The sequence below is a fragment of the Chelonoidis abingdonii genome, chromosome 22 (assembly GCF_003597395.2).
Source record: "Chelonoidis abingdonii isolate Lonesome George chromosome 22, CheloAbing_2.0, whole genome shotgun sequence".
Lineage (NCBI taxonomy): Eukaryota > Metazoa > Chordata > Testudines > Testudinidae > Chelonoidis > Chelonoidis abingdonii.
The window spans coordinates 7,370,217-7,387,637 of record NC_133790.1 but is presented as its reverse complement, the minus strand read 5'-3'; the positions used below and the strand labels follow the sequence as shown (position 1 = coordinate 7,387,637).

At 42.6% G+C, this 17,421-nt stretch overlaps 2 protein-coding genes across 10 annotated transcripts in view; one reads left to right on the top strand and one right to left on the bottom strand.

The window, feature by feature from the left end:
* Positions 1-17,421, bottom strand: part of KDM2B (lysine demethylase 2B) — a 176,792-nt gene that overhangs the window by 17,503 nt on the left and 141,868 nt on the right. For 6 of the 7 annotated variants that reach the window (XM_032800626.2, XM_032800627.2, XM_075059864.1 and 3 more), the window contains 2 exons: positions 6,567-6,791; positions 2,285-2,428 (listed from right to left, as the gene is read on the bottom strand). In XM_032800626.2, coding sequence (XP_032656517.1) covers positions 2,285-2,428; positions 6,567-6,791 — 369 coding nt within the window. Of the gene's footprint in view, positions 1-2,284; positions 2,429-6,566; positions 6,792-15,804; positions 15,981-17,421 lie in introns of those variants that run through there. The other variant, XM_075059865.1, reaches the window with a different exon arrangement.
* The window catches only part of RNF34 (ring finger protein 34), a 63,462-nt gene that overhangs the window by 42,776 nt on the left and 3,265 nt on the right, over positions 1-17,421 (top strand). The gene's annotated exons all lie outside the window — the stretch shown is intronic.

Sequence of the window (17,421 nt, the reverse complement as noted above, 5' to 3'; positions counted from 1 at the left end):
TGTTACTCTGTGATGCTACACGGAAGGACAGAGGAAAATGTGGAGTAGTTTGGGCATGTGAATTTGGTGCAGTGCAATAGTAAAGCAGTGCTGCAGGTCAGGACTGATGTACCCTGCAGGACAGACTACACAGCTACTTCCCCTGCTAACCACTAGCACTGGCTGGAGCTATCAGTCACTCTTTCACTAAAATACTGAAAGACCTTATTTTCAGAAGTGCTGAGCAACTGCAGTCTGCCCTTCTCCACCGTCCTGACTACAACAGGAGCTGTGGGTGCTGAGCACCTTTGAAAATTGTGCCATTCCTCACCCAGAGATTAGGGAGCTGAGAGATAGTACAGACAGCATTATCCAGACCATGTGGTTCATGCATTTTGGAACAAAAGTATTTTTCCATCACAGTGGGTTCCATAGGCACCAACTGTGGCTTTCTGGGAGTAGGGGATGTTGGAATACATTTTACTGTGGAAATAGCAAAACCATTTTAACCATAAATTGGGATGACGATGAAGGAGAGAATGGCTGAGTGACTCAAGCTAGACAAATCGCTCCCAGGATCAGTTCTGGAATGGAGTGGCTCAGAAGTCTCCCAGTCAAGTGGCTGCAAAAGCCCACAGAGAGGGTGGGATTTTCAGATGTGCTCAGCATTGACCTAACTGCTCCCATTGAAGGGTATGGCCACTGATGTCAATGGGAGCAGAGTTAGGCTAATGCAGAGTACCTTTGAAGTCTAAAACATACCTGCTGCGTTCCCTAGAGACTACCGGGACACAGGCACTGCTGGGAAAGCTCAATGAGCTCAAAGCCAGCCTCTGCTGAACACAAGGTTTATGTCTGGACAAACACATGAACTGAGCTACCTATCTGTCCTTTCTGAGGAGTAGGGAAGTTGTTTGAAGGGTGGGAATTGTGGTTTTAACTCGTCTAAACCAGACTTTTTAATTTACAAATGTCAGAGCCTAGAAATACTTAGCTGAGATTTCATTGCCAACTTCAACTCTGCCCTTGAATCACTGAACACTCCAGTCATACACCTTCCACTGTCCTAAAGAAGTCATCTCTCTCTCCTTCTCACACACACTCTCGCATACTGCAAGACCACTCTCCAGTTAAAGGTGGGAGACAAACCTTCTCTGTACAGGCAAAGGACCACAACTGATTTAATCCAAGTGGAAGATCCTGCTTCTACCCCAGTCACAGTGGGTGTGTCTACACTGCAATAAAAGACTTGTAGCACAATCAAGGCCAGCCCAGGTCACTTGGCTCAGAATCATGAGGCTTAAGCTATAAAACTGGAGTTTAGATGTTCGGGCTCAGCCTGAAGCCTGGGCTCTGAGACCCTGCAAGGGGAGAGATCTCAGAGCCTTGGCTCCAGCCCAGACCCAAACATCTACATTACTATTTTTAGCCTTGCAGCCTGAGCCCCATGAACCTGAGTCAACTGACCCAGGCCCAGACTTGGTGCCACGAGTTTTTTTTAATCACAGTGTAGACATGCATAGTTTTCCCAGAGTCCCCATGCTCAATTCTAGGCCAGAGATCAACTTTGCCCACATTTACCCACAACATACAGAACACACAATTAACCCTTTACCCTACTCACCCTCACAAGTTGGTCCTAAGACCACCCTACACCCAATAAGGGCCAGGCAGGAACAGCATGCAGGCTGTACTATTTTACAGCCAGACCATGCTATTGTAATCCATCTAAACAGACAAATTCAGTTTCCTTCCTATACCAACTGAGATGGCTGGGTGGGAGGCACACATTTACTACCATTTGTAAAGGGAGGAAGAGCTAGATGTTGGGTGAACATTGAAATTTTCACTGAGTCTTTCCAGACTGACATTTAGGTTTATTTGAATCACTAAATTCTAATCTAACTTCCAACTTGTTTTGTTTAAATAACGCCAAAGCTCTAAGAAACTCTGCAGTTCACAGGTTCATCTCCTCACCTCAGAATTATTTACCTGGAAATATCTAAGGAGATGAACCTTTACTTATGTCTAATATTAAGGAGGCTGAAGAAATCTGAAAGCTCTTTTGGAAAGCAGGGATTTCCCTGCTCATTGGGGTTACTAGCTACTAAATGTCAAAGAGGATCCTCTTGAGTAAGCTCCCTACTCAGAGAAGGTTTTGGGCTCCCAGACTGCCAACCTGCACCTTGCGCCAGCTCTACGTTCTCATACAGTTTTCAAGCAGTTAGTTTTAGTTCATTGTTTTTAACGGAAGGAAGTGACTGACCGTTTATTACTACCATCAGTGTCATTTCTCTGGACTCACCTTAAGGCATCCTGGGTGTATTATTTCATTACAAATGGAACATTCCATTAGCATGAGATTAAACTTGCCCTCCTCCTCTTCCACAGTGTCCTCCTTTCCAGCTTCTCCACACACGAGACACACAGCAGTGTGAGGCAGCACTGGCTGTTTGCACAAATATGAGAGAGATTAGGGCATGGGTAACATAATGGAGCAGATGATCAAGACATTTAATTTACATTTGGCTAATCTCAAACCAGTTTGTGGTACGGGGTCTTTGATTCTGTGAAGTGCTGAGAGCCACCAACTCTAATTAATGTAACAAGCATATTGCTGTTGAAGTTCAGTGCATGTTCTAGAGCAACAAATTGTGAATGATATACATTAGGGATGATCCTGGCTCCCTGTAACACCACTGAAGTCAATGGACAATCCGAGGGACGAATCCTGCCCACTAAGTACATCAGCACATTGGCCTTGGTCTTAGAAATTTACAGTAGACAGATACAGAGACCTGCTTGTGAGCCAGTTTACTGTAACAGAGTGACATAGAAGAAAAAAGAGACATTAGATCAAAAATATTGGTCTATTATACCTCATAACCTCCCTTAGCAGGTAGGCAGCAACTCCATTTTACATAAAGAGCAGAGGAAGGTTATGGGAATCAACCAAAGTCACAAAGCAAGTCCACATCAAAACCAGGAACAGAACCCAAATCTCTCAACTCATAGATATTAATCATGGTTAGATCTAGATCATAGTAGCACCAACAGGCTACTATCAGAATTAAGATACCATTTTGCAGGCACTGTATAAGAACACAGGAAGATAGGAGGCAATAGGGTGAATTTCTAGCAATCGAGAGATTCTTTCTTCCAGGTCAGATCTCAGTTAAGATGCTGCAATTCTCCATCTACTTTAGTTATTTCTGTAACCTTGGTGTCAAAGTGTCAGAATTTCAGTCTAATTAGGAAAGTGTCTTTGCACTAATGACACACACACACACACACAAGTGTAAGCGGACCACCTTGGACATCATGAGAAAGCATCAAACCTTAGACCTCTTGAGTTAAATGCATGAGCCTCTACTGCATGAGCTAAAAGATACTTTTCTCTTAGCCCAGGCTGTAGCAGGCTCAATCTCTACAGCTGGCCCAGCCACCACTAGAGGAGGACAGAGTGCCACACCATGCAGGCAGGTGTTACACAAGTACTTGGTTTGCTGCAATATGGTGCAAGTCTTGTGACAAGGAGGGGAACAAAGACACTTAAAAGAAGCTGGCTATAATTTGAAATACATTCAGCTAGATCATATATCACTACTTATCTATTAATCCTCAAGAGCTGAGAACTGGCTTTCATGGCAAAGGCTTCATTTTAGAAGTATATACAAATCTTAAACCATCACTGGATAACTACATTGATTGAAATCTCAGGCAGGATAAAAAAAAATGATTGGCATTGAAGATACTACTGTTTAGCCTGCCCTATACATTGACACTTGATGTATTAGCTCTGGCAACACTTCTAAACCTTATCATGTCAGTAAATACTTAGCACTTCATCTTTAGAGAACTTTGAAAATATTAACTAATTAATCCTCACACACACACGGAGAGATTATCTCCATTCTGCAGTTGGGGAAAACTGACAGAAGTTAAGTTCAAAGCCACAGAAGTTCTGCCTACTAGAAATTGTTTGTATTGCAAGTAGCTGCAATGCTTGTAACACACTATGTCTATGCACAAAAGTGCTTGCAAAAGCACATAGCCATTGTTAGAATTATTGTAATTGTTCTTGCTTGGGGCAAGGGTCTCCAGTTCTATATCCTGCCCCAGGTCACTCCACACCACTGAAATGCCCGTGTTGACAAATGGCTGGTATTGCAGCTGAACCGTTACAATTGGTCTTCCCAGCACAATGCCCCTGCATCACCTTGAAGAACCACTCTGCGCAACATACAACATCCCACATCCTCAACTCCTCTCTTTTTCTGAGCTACTGCAGCTTCCGTCATTTCATGCAGATTAGTTTCCTGTTTTATGAAATGCAGTACAGGTTCTCTTATGGCTTGTAAAGTTACCAAATACCTGTGTTTTGTATACAGTTGATATTTTTAAACTTGAAAACAAAATCTATTGAACAGCACTAGCATAAACTGTGGATTATTACTTCCGCAAAGCCTTGCCTTGAGGACCTGTGCTGGAAGCTGTGGGCTATGTACCCACAATGCACTGCTACTGCAATAACTGGAAGACATGCTGACCAAGTTTATATAAGGCAGAATGGCTAATGGGAACATGAGGCACTGTTACAAACTACAACAGTTCAATATGAACCATTTTAAATTGTAATCAGACAATTCTACAGACGTTCTTTGCAATGGAGAAGCTGAAATAAGAGTCCCACTGGTACTAGCACCAATGGGAATTTCCCCAGAGCAAACAAGGTCCCAGAGTCCATGTCCAAGCTGGGAGTAGAACCAGGGCATCCTGACTCCCAACCTTGTGGTCAGACTATAGCTCTCTGAAATAAAATTGCTGAAATTGAACTGATCTAGGAAGAAATATTTTCCCACAGAATACAGGGAAAGATGCCCAGAACAGAATCCAGTTCCATGAAGATCTGTGATCATTCTGGACACACACCTGAACTGGTCAGAGACAGGGACGATGGTATTAGCATTGTTTTCCCTCCAAAACAGGAGTGGCCCTGCTTTGTTTAGGACTACTCAGAAGAAATGGTGGAGGATCCCTCAAGCAACTACTGGCTAACATAACAGTGCAACTTTGCTAACCTTCTCCTTCACAGGGATCAGGACTATACAACATGATTGAAACTGGTTGCTGCTAGCAGTTTCCCTGACCAATGGAGACAGTGAAGCCATATTACAAACCCGCTGTAGACCGTCAACAAGAAGGGGGAGCAAGATTTGACTAGCATGACTAAAAAATTTCTCCATCCAAACTGGTCAATGAATTCATGTCACAGCTCAGTTAATAATAATTTAAAGTATTCAGATGAAAAGCATGCTAGAGCTGCAAAAGTACTTTACAGAGAGGTAGGTATTCCCTCCAATTTACAGATCAGAAAACTGAGGCACTGAGAAGCTAAAAATCTTGGTCAAGGTCATGGAGCAAGTCTGACAGAGCTAGGAACATACCCAGAAGAAGTGAATTCAAGTCCCCTGTTCTAAAGAGGACATATGGCCTAGCACAGGACTGGGAGTCAGAGGGCCAGATTTTCAGAACAGCTCAGCACTCAGCAGCTCCTATGGAGGACAATGGGAGCTGCTGAGTGCTGAACACTCCTGAAAATCAGGCCCAGGAGATCTGGGTTCTATGCAGGGCTCTTCTACTCACTTGCTGTGTGACCCTGACCAAAGCACAATTTCTCTCTGCCTCAGTTTCCTCAAATTAAAAAAAGTTAATAAATGTATGTAACTCATAGGTGTGCTAGTAGACTAAACTAAGATCAAATGGAAGCCACTACAGAAGTATTACCACCACCCGCAGACAATGTGCTTTCCCCTTTAAAACCCCCCCACCAAATAGCAATAGCAGCTGGCACAGTTTGATCCCAGCACAGACAAGGCCTTTGAACCCATCAGAGGAAACTCTCACACTTACCAATATAGCTAATCACAATGAAAATGGGAGAGAAAAGCTGGACTTTCCTCCCTTCAGAGAGTGGATGTATACCCACTGGAACAACGCAATAACTCAGTGTGAAAGGAACAACTGAGGCGGTGGCAAATTCAAATCTGGATCTGGTTTAGTCTGAGATTCAGGTTCCAACAGTGCCAAAATTGTGGGAGATTTTAGCCCAATATTTCCACCTTCTTTAATTGAGGTGGTAAGGTTGGTTGGATTCTCATTGAATCTGACAAGATCCAAAGCAAAAGACAGCCTCCCCGCACCCATCCTTTGCTTTGAATCGGACTTGAATTTTCCTCCATCCTGAAATTCAAAGAGGTTCATATTCAAGATGTGAGTTTTGGCACATTTCTAATAATCCTCTCTTCATGCTGCCCCCCCCCCCCCCCCCCCCACACTACTGAGAATCCAAAATTATATTTTTAAATAAGGTTGGAGGGAGGGGGGGAGGAAAAAGGTCTGAGAAGGAGCTTTCAACTGGGATGCACGGTGTTTAATTTGCTTTTAAAGAGTGAGTTCCACAGCCCATGTCTAGTCACTACGGACAGTAGGACCTGAAAGATGGGTGGGTATGCTCTGACAGAAGCCACCAGAACAAGGCTTGTCAAGGCGTCTCAAGAGAGCCACAGCTACAAGTGGACACTTACTGCGATGCACTGCCTCATAATGCAGGACTGCTTCATCCTTCCAGGCCCACCAAACTTCTTCATGTCTTTGCAGAAGTGACACTCGCCGCACTCTGTACGTAGACAAGCCTCGCACTTGCGGCATCGCGTCCTTCTCCGGCGCGCTCCTGCAGTCGTCCGATTAGCAGCTAGCTTCACTGCAGCGGCAGTGCCCAGTTTCCCTTTGGGTCGTCCAACTGCCCTGTTCTGGAAATGCCAGACACACAGGATGAATATCTCATTATATTTATTGCTTAAGCCACAGAATCTCCTTTTACTTGGGGGGGGGGAAAATATTTTCTTGATGCCATGGTCTCCTAGCTATAAAGATGAGATGTGCATTAGAAATATACATAGATAGAGAATACTTAGCACATATACATTGTCGCCTTTATAGTCACCAACTCTCTCAACATCCTTTGAGGTAGTACCACATTTTATACAAATGAGAAACCGAAGCAGAGAGATTAAGATCACTATCCTGCAATGAGCTCTGCACAGATGGAGCCCCACTGAAGTCAACACAAGCGTACCCATATGCAGCTCATTGCAGTACTGGGGCCCAAGTGATTTACTAAAGGCTACAGAGGGAATCTGTGTCAGAGCTGAGGAGTTCCTGGGTCCCAGGTTTACGTTTAGATAATGCTAGTGGTCCTGTTTTCCTCATCTGAAAAGGAGGTATCCAGGGAGAAGAAGAAAGTAAATTTAGAGGCTAGGTGGTACACTGTAAACTTTGAAATCATGGTGGAGAAGAGGAATTTGAATTCATGTAAGAGATAAAATAGGATATGAGACCTAGGCACCATAGAATACTTTCCAGCAATCCCTCTTACATCACCTCCAAACAGGTATTCAGAAATGAAACACTAGAATTCTACATTAAGGGCAATCAGCTTTCTCACCAGAGATGCCCGGAAAGCTGTACAAAGCACACTTTTTCTATGTTTCCAGAAGCTTGAGAAGCACTGAGAAATTTTTAACTTAATAGATTCTTTGTGAAATTGCAACATATTCACTTATCCACTTTTGGGCACCTGGATCAAGAAATCTAGCCATATGCTTCCACATTCAAGAGAAAGTGACAGAGGCCAAATTCTTTTCTTGATTTAAAAGATCTACAGTAGTGACTTCTACAGGATCATAAAAGTTAACTGAGCAAGAAATGGCCCTATATCTAACCACTCCCCCCAATTCCTTCTTACATTACTGACCATGTTCTAGATCAAATTAAAAAAAAGCAGCAAACTCCATTTACTTTATTACTTTTGAGATTTGTCTACCTTCTGCGTTTCTCAGCATGTCGAATGAGATCAGAATAGTTTCACTTTCTCTTCCTGCTGAACTAGCACAAGTCTGTAACTTTGGGTAGCTAGTACTGCAGGGGAAGGTTTGGTTAAAAACACAAACCAAAATCCAAAAAAAATCCCACCCCTGAACCAAAAGTTTCCACTGGAATTAAAAAAAAGAAAGGCTCATGGAAACATTTTAATTTGGTTTTGTAAACTTCCCCATTCTTTCTTCACACACACAGCCATATTTAATCTCCCTATATAATTGGACCTAACAAGCTCCCTCTGTATCTAACTTCTATAGTTACCTGTGATAGGCTGTCATTATTTTAACAAACATTTTCTCCTTTTGCCTGTGAGAAACCCATGTCCCAGGGGTTCTGCTGGGAGAAGGGAGGGAACTGGGCATCTATTAACTTATTTTTCCATTCAAACAGACACATCATCATAATTGAGGGGGAAGAACACACCATGTGGTGCACACACTTATATTAAGCAAACTTTAGAAGGTTCATGTTTTGCTCCTGAAAAATACATAGCGTGGAACAATAGCAAAGCAGCAAACAATGTATGCAATTTAAATTGAGGAGAGGCATCATCCCACCAGAAAATGCACCAAAAGCAGGTATTTTAAAAGCCATTTCAGGCATTCTAAAGACTGAATATTTGCTTTCCAGAAGCGTTTGTATGAACTGCAGAGATAAAGTCAGCTCTGGCAGGGATGGGTTAGTAGTATCCAAATAAGGGATGAGTTCCTTACCCCAACAGAGGCATCTTCTGACTATACTCACCTCAATCTTTCAGTTAGTTTTGACACAATGGTCTAGCACTTCCTTTAAGTAAAAACCCAATCCTCCCACAGGCAATGTGCAAAATCCAGGGCAAAAGGCAGGGCCTTAAAGAGTGAGCGTACCATGTAATAAAATACACATAAACAACCAACAAGGCTCATATCTGTCATCAGTGGCCACAAAAAGCCTGCTTTCTTCCCACCAAGCTTGACCATGACCAGCTAATCTTTTTTTCAAAGGTATTAAACACCATCTACATAAATGTTAATTAAAACATGTTAAGTCGTATTTAAAAACTATGTTTCTAGGCTAGATGTGCTTAATGTAGCAGAGTGAGGAAAAGGACCCACGCTCCCTGACTTCCAGGCCTGTCTCAACGTCTAGGAGCTAGCTGAGGCACAACATCTAACAAATGGGATTTAACACGGTCAAAAACTGCAGCTAACAAAGCAGGAGGGGTGAGAGGACAGAGACTGAATCTGAAGCCAGACAGAATCACACAACCTGGATTTCTTTACAAATCCCTAATGCTCAGAAGAAAAATAAAAAGATGCAAACCGTCGATCTTTCATACTTCACTATACAATAGCACCAGCCCGCCCAGATGACTGTTTGCATTTCCTTACTGGTACTGACTGACCAAAACCAATCCATAGTCTAAATGAACGATGCCCTGGTTAGTGAGGCTAGAGTGGCCTTGTAAACAGTTTTTTGGGGCTGTAACTTGGTAGTTTAAATACATCACTAGCATGAAATCTAGCCTGTGGGTTGCTTTCCTAAAAAGGGGCTCGGATTCAAACTGAAGGAGGACACTCCTACATGATTTGGGGCTTTCAGTGTTTTATTTAGTGTGTGGCAAAAAGCCAGACATTAAATTCCAGCCTGATGTTAGCCAAGAGACTCAGACCCTCCATCTTCAAATTAGAAGTAGGCAGCAAGCTCAGTCTTGAATTGGCTTTAGGATATAAGGGGTCCCTCACAGCCCCCATCCTTTACTGACAAGGTAATATTCGCACCCTGTGCCCATTGATTTTGCAGTCCCCAAAAGTCATCTCTGGCTCAGTCCCAGGGCTGTGGAAGGAAGGAATCAGAAATTAGACTAAAAAGATCTTTCAGCTCATGAAGTCTATCCCAAGGAAGCCAGTCCAAATCTGCCCCAATGACCACCTCAAGCAATTCTGTTACTTCCTCTCCAATTTCCAAGGGTCTTCAAAGGAAGCTGTGCCCATGCCTCTTCTGCCAGAGTGAGGGGTCACTGATGCAGTGGGCTGTTGTCGGAGAAGGAGCAGAGGATCCTGGAGGAGTGACAATTCCTTCCCCTATCCCTCACAGTTAAATGTTTTGTTAAAGGAATATACCGTCACAGCTTATCCCTAAGGACCTCACAGATTTCCACTGAAATCTGCTAAGATTAACATCAACGCTCTACGGGACTTGTGTTGAGGTCCAAAGCCTGTGAATGTGCCATGCCCTCAAGAGAACAGTTTGTCTCTCCCAAACCCTGTGAGGTTGGAGGTCATGGAGCCCGGGCTCCAGCCCAAGCCTGAACATCTAGACTGCAATTAAACAGCTCGTTAGCCTGAGCCCCACAGCCCGAGTCAAGTGGCACAGGCATCCGTGGGTGTCTAACTGCAGTGTAGACATACCCCGATACCCAAACCACATGTGTATCTGAGGTGTATTTGGGCTATAACAATCTAACATGTATCTGTGAATTGCAAAACTCCTTACAAAAACTAAATTTAGCTTCATCTTCCTATCACTGTGACATAAGTAGTAAATATCCCCATTGAGCAGACAGGGGCAGCACCGAAGGTCTGTCTACACTGAAAAAACACAAAAACCCATGGCAGCAAATCTCAGAGCCTGGGTCTACAGGCACGAATTACAGTGCTAAAAATACCAGTGTAGACATTCCTGCTCAGCTGGAACTCCGGCGCTGAAACCCAGTGAAGCAGGTGGGTCTGTATGCCCAGGCTCTGAGACTCACTGCTGTGAGGTTGTTTGTTTTTCCCCACCCCCTCCAGTGTAGACATACCCTGAGAGATTAGCAAGGTATTCTGATTTTTAGAAGTGCTTAGCACCCACAAACCTCAATGAAGTCAATGGGAGCTGCAAGTGCTCAGCACCTCTTAAAAATCAAGTCATCAGTGATTAAACCAAGTTGTCCTAGGTATGACATGTGCTTGATCACTTGGTGAGTTGGGAAACCTTTACTCATCAGCCCGGTTACGTATACCTTGTTGCTGTTCAAACTAGTAGTGTTTTTCACTCTTTAGTGCTCATAAGACGGATGTGCTGAAACTGCAAGATGCGGTCTTGCTTATGAACGGAGATCCTGAATTTTGGTGGTAGTGGGGGATGTTAGAGGAGGAGAACAAAAGGGAGAAAGCTTGTCAAGCTTATTATACCCAAAATTTTCCTACTTCCCCAAAAGTCAAAATGTTTCCCTGCTGTTTGCTCTAATGAAAAATTAGGTTAATTAGCAGCCCCCCAACAAACCAGAACATGCTTTAGTGACTGACATGAAGAGAGTGAAGCAAGAAACAGAATTTAGGTTATACTTCTAAGGCTTTCTAGACAATCATTCAAAATTAAAGGCACCCTGCAGAAACAGTATTCAGAACTCATTAAGCCAGTATCTAATGTATCTACACATATTTTAAACGTGTGTGATTAGGGTTACATAACTGGAAAAGTCAGCATCTTCCCCAAGCCTGTTCTGAATCATTAATGGACTAAGAGATCATGGCTGGAGACCCACTTTCCTAAGGCAGTGAAGATGCTAAAGAGATTATTCCCATTCTGAGTAGGTTTCAGACCAGGGCTAAATTAAAGCACAGGCACCATCAGGCCATGCTTGGAGCCCCAGCTTTGATCAGAATCTCAGCATTTTTACAAAAAAAAAAAAAAAAAGTTTCTAAACTTCATGGTTGTGAAGAGAAGCTAAAAAATATGACCTGAGGTTAATCAATGCACTGAGACCAGCCTGACTCTGGAGAGGGCCTGAAATAATAGTTTCAAGAGGTGTAAACTGCCCCAAGCATCGTAAGTGGGTGGACTTCCTCCCACTTCCCCATGCAGTGGACTCTCTGTGGGGGCTCTCACTGCTATCACTACTCCATCAAGGCTCTGGTGGGGTTATGTCAGCACAGGTACCCACATACAGCATCCTCTACTTGGGAGGGTGGGGTCCAAGGACAAGAGGTGCTGGTTTGGGGAAAAAGGAGCACCCAGCTTGCTCCTAAGAGGAGTGATATTGGTGCCCAGAAGACAGCTCTTGTGTGAGTGGCTTCTGCACTTACCACTCCAAGCAGGGATGTGCAAACCCCCTCCACACAACTCTCTCAATGCACCTCAACCCTGACTTGCAACACATTCTACTGTTATTCCAGTCTGATTTCCTTTCTGAAAGGAGTCAGGATTGTTCCATACTGTGTGGTGGTTTTGAGATTTATACAAGCAGGTAATGGGATGAGGCTCAACTCATTGCACTTGTGATCCAGGTGGGATCTGAACTTAATTATACAAAAACCTGTGCACCCATTGTACAAATCATTCATAGCAAAGACACTTTACACATATCTACCGTCTGACATCTCCAAAGTGCTGTATGGACATTAACCAATTTTCACAGTCTTCTTCTATGGCAGGTAATTTACCCATCATTTTATAGATGGCAAACATTGAAGTCAAGTCATTTAATCAAGGCCACAACTGATGGCAGTGACTGAACCAGTACTAGAATGTACAAGTTCTTGGCTCCCAGTCCTGTGCTCATACTACTAGACCATGCTGCCTCTCAATAAGACAGTTTTTAAAGAACCTTAACATAGAGAAATTTTAAATACAATTTTTTTTTATATCATCAGGTAAATAAGGAACCAAGAAGTCAGACAGAAAAAAAAACTCGTCTCAATTCTGACTACAACACATAGCTGCCATCAGCTTTTACAATGTTACTCGGTGCAATGGAAACCTACTGGCTACCACACAGAGTACAGCAGACCTCTGATTGAGTTAATTCCTTATCATTTACTGAATGTCATGGTTTTAGTGGGAGTTTAAGTTCAATTAAAAAAAAAACAAAAAAACCCACAAATTTAGTGCTAGTGAAAACCCTGGAAAAGCTAACCTCCTTGTTGATCCATAGAACAGGCAGCAGAAGCTTCCTAGAATATCCCACTAACATGCTTCAACCCAACCTCCAAAGACCACCTCTACAGATGAGAGGGGAGCTGGGTCTCCAGAGTACCCATGAGTTCCTGATCTCTACTAAGAACACCAGCCAGGTTACCAATTATCAGTTGTGGTGTGGGCTCAGAGATGTGTACACTAAGTCCACTGGGAACTGGAATGATAAACTAATTTTATATAGGCTACTAGAGAACCATTAGATGGAAACAGACACGTGTAGTTTTACAAGTATTCCACATCTACGTCACATCTACACCACGGGCATGGCAGTGGCATAGCTCCAGTGTTGTCGCTTTGCCATTGTAGTGCAGATGCTTCCTACAACGATGGAAGGGATTTTTCTGTTGGTGCAGGAACTCTACCTCCCTGAGTGATGGCAGCTAGACTGACTGAAGCATTCTTCTGTTGACCTAGTTGCATCTACACTGAGGGTTAGGTCAGCATTGCTACCATACCCCTGAGCACTATAGTTATGCCAATTTAACTTTTGGGTGTAGATCAGGCTCTAGCCAAGTATAGCTAGCCATAAAAGCACTAGCCTGAACCAAAACAGGCCCTTATAACTGCCTAAAAGACTGTGGCTCCATTATACATACGCAACCTTGTATTTGACAAACGCAGCAAGTCAACAATTCTTGAGTGTTAAACCCTTTCCCCTCCATTATTTAAAGTAGGAAACCTCACACTACATAGAAACTCTTGATTTGGTGAAGGGGGGGCACTGCAGCAATTCTTGGTAAGATGACACTAATGAGGAAGAAACTAGTTTAAGGCAGCAGACACCAAATCTGTTAATATATTATGTTTAACTCTACTGGTAAGTGAAAACAGTACAACCCTCCTGGAGTACAGGCAGTTATATCATGATGAAGGTACTTTATACTGGTCGACCTATTTCCATATGGAAAGGTGGATAACTATTTAGTATAAAGATGCCTTATACTTGTCAATATAATTGCATCCACAGTAGGGATTTTATTGGTATAACTATTTCAGTTTAATAAAAAAAAAAAAATATCACATGCCTAATCATAATAGTTATTCTAGTAAAACTTAAGTATAGAACAGGCCTCATAGAGCTTTATGGTGCAGAAAGAATCTCTACTTTTAGGGTGGGTTTTTTTTTTTTAAACTAGTAATATTTAAAAATGTTAACAGGTTTCAGATTTTATCAGAAGTGAAAATCCAAGGAGGATAACCACATTTAAAAATTAATCAATTACACACCATCATTTTCAGTAGTGACTTCACCCCCATGTTACATTTAGCATAGTGCCACTGACACCAATCTTGGCCTCTTGCTAATAGCTCAGCTACTTAAAAAGTATACAACAATCACATCAAAATCAAGCAAACCAATGGAAGCAACTAGGTGGGTATATGCAGGACATAGTTTAAAAAAAAAAAAAAAGGACAAGTGGAAACCTTTAACACCTTATCTAGTTCAGCAGTGAATCAAGCAGGAATAGTGGCCTGTAAACTCTCTCTGTCCTCAGAATGCATGAGTACTCAATAAAGTTAATCATCCAAGACAGTTCTTGAACAACACTACTCCACAAGCCAATACAGCCTTAGTGCACAAACATCTAACACTGGTAATACAACAAATCTAACTATTTTGGGCAACACACAATAAAGTTACAGTTTCCCTGGAACCGCAACAAGGAATTGTTAATTCTAAGTTATGTTTTATTTAGCCTTGCTTCTTTTGGTGCAATAACTAATGGTTAAACAAGTAGCAAAATTACTAAGCAAGAAACAGGCTACGTTTTGAGTCTATCTTCTTATGGCAAAGTATGTCAAATAGTTGAATAAACATTTTAAAAATCTATTTTAAAATGCAGAACTGCTTAGGTTATAAAAAAGTTTGTTTTAATTGTATACACGTTTAATTCTACTCAGAGCATATTTTTATTTACTTAGACTGCTCTTCAAGAGAGTACAGTATGCAATCTAGAACATATGTTCTGGATTATTTCACAGATTACTTCATAAATTTAAAGTTTATTCTCCTCCTCCAAGAGAAAAAAAACCTTCAGAAGAACAAACCTTGCAGGGACTGGCTAAGTTCTCTGTTTTGACACATCCTTTGTTTTATTTTATTCCACCTCTGGGACTGGAGATGGAGTATAAATCAAAGTAAGGTGAGGTAACTAGTACAGTAGCAGGCTACTGAAGACACAAATCTCTCAAAATATTTGAGGAGTCTTATTAAAATAATTCTAGATATGATAAAAACTTAGCAAGGAGATCCCTCCCCCACATACTGTAACTGTACTTGCCTATCAACTCAACATACAGGGTCTGATCTTGCAAGGTGCTGAATATCATGTAGGAGTTGCTTAGCACACCCACTGAAATCAATACTAGTTGAGGATTCTCAGTACCTCCTGGGATCTGGCCGACAGCAAAAAAATCTACAGTCACAAACAGAACAGCATAAACCATAATCCCACCCACTTCACTCTCCCTATTATGCATGGGTATTTATAAAGCAGCTCAGATCAGCCATATACCAAAAACAGGTTTAAATAAAACAATTTGTACAGTGTGCACAAGAGTCCATTTTAATGCTCAGCAGTGTGCTGATAGGGTGGGGGAAAGCTGTGTGTCTCAGAGAAAAAAAACTGCATCTGATTTGTAAAAACCCATTAAGTTCAAAGGCCTGCCCTTAAAATACAGAACATAAGGTGCCCTAGATGTTTACCCTTTTAACATGAGTAGCTCCCACTCTTTTTTCTCTTGGCAGGGCAGGGAAAGCCTAGGATGATACATTCATTGATCTCACATTGTTTCTTCCCCCCTCCCCCCCAGCTTTCTAGTGAAAGCAGATCACATAGTAACTCTGCATTCTCACAATCTCCTCCCCACCACAACCCCTCCTTCCTAGTGCAAACTTTGCCTTAGACCCCCCCTCCCGTCTACACCTTTCAAGATCCTAACCTGATCCTGTTCCGATTCATAATCTTCCTCGTCTGCACTCACAGACATGGCCATTTCTCATGGTGGGCCCAGGCTGAAACAATCTGACATGGCTGGAGCAAGGAGGCGGCTGCTGCTGCTGCTGCTGCTGCTAGAAGCACAGCTTCACTCTCTCTCTCGAACACACACATACACACGCGCGGGGGGCGGGGGGTTGGGGGGCAAAGGGAAGGGAATTATGCATATTCATAAAGCCCCTCCAGGAAGGGGCCGGCCTTGACTGACTGACCAATTGCCATCCAGCAGCTATTTGGTTACACAAAGAAGGCCTGCCAGTGGTTGTGATGACATAGATAAAGGAGGGGAGGGGGTAAGGAGTGCATGGTAAGAACAGGTTTCTTTCCGAGATGTCTCTGCTCACTCAGTCCCACTGCTGGAGAGAACACATCTGGGGTTGCTGCCTACTTCAATTAGTTCTTGGGGCAGCGTATTATTTTTAACAGACTTCAGTTAATTAAGCTAATAGATGCACATACAGTGCGAAGGGGCTGATGTTGCTGGAGCAAATGTAAACTGAGGTTGCGATTTTTTTTTTAGGTGAGGGCGGAGTGGTCTTTTGCAAAAGATTATTTTTAGAAAAGGAAATACCTACAATGCACAGCAGCGGGTAGCTGTTAAGGATAGTGCAAAGAGCTATCTAGAGCCCCAGAGTTAAAATGCAAAGCTGTGGGGTTTTGTAGTTACAACATTCTGGTGCACTTGGAAGAAGCAGCTCAAACAGCAATCAAAACAAATCCCCTCCCAGGCCAGGGAACACCATTAAGTGTTCTGCTGTAATTAGAGGGAAAGATAGTGAACAAATGTGTTCGTTTTACACAGTATCAGTATTCAGCAATATTCTTCACAGCTGGGTAAGAGCTGACACAGTAAAAGAAGGCATTCTATTTGTTACTGCTTCCATCTTGTTCTACACCTCTCCTTAAACAGATCACCTTTTCAAGGGACACTGAAAACTTTACATGTAATAGGTTTTTAAAATGTGAGTTAAGTGCAGATTCCAGTACTCTCTCTGCATCTGGGTCTCCCTGCCAGTTTTTGTGTTTCTACAATCACATTCCTATTTTTAAAGTGTTAAATATTTATACTGCAAAAGTATATAAAGCCCCAGTCATAATCAGGGCCACACGTGCTAGTACTCTCTTAATGAAGACACGGTTTGTGCCTTGAAGGTTCCAGTGCTGCAAAGACTTATGTACTTAAATTTATGCACTGAGAGTGAGCAGTCCCATTGAAATTAATGGGCCTAACTCACAGGGTGAAATCCTGGTCCCACTGAAGTCAGTGGGAATTTTGCAATTGATTTCTGAGGGTATGTCTACACTATGGGATTATTCCAATTTTACATAAAGTGGTTTTGTAAAACAGATTGTATAAAGTCGAGTGCATGCGGCCACACTAAGCACATTAATTCGGCAGTGTGCGTCCATGTACTGAGGCTAGCATCAATTTCTGGAGCGTTGCACTGTGGGTAGCTATCCCATAGTTCCCGCAGTCTCCCCCGCCCATTGGAATTCTGTGTTGAGATCCCACTGCAAAAATAGTGTCACAGGTGATTCTGGGTAAATGTCGTCACTCAAT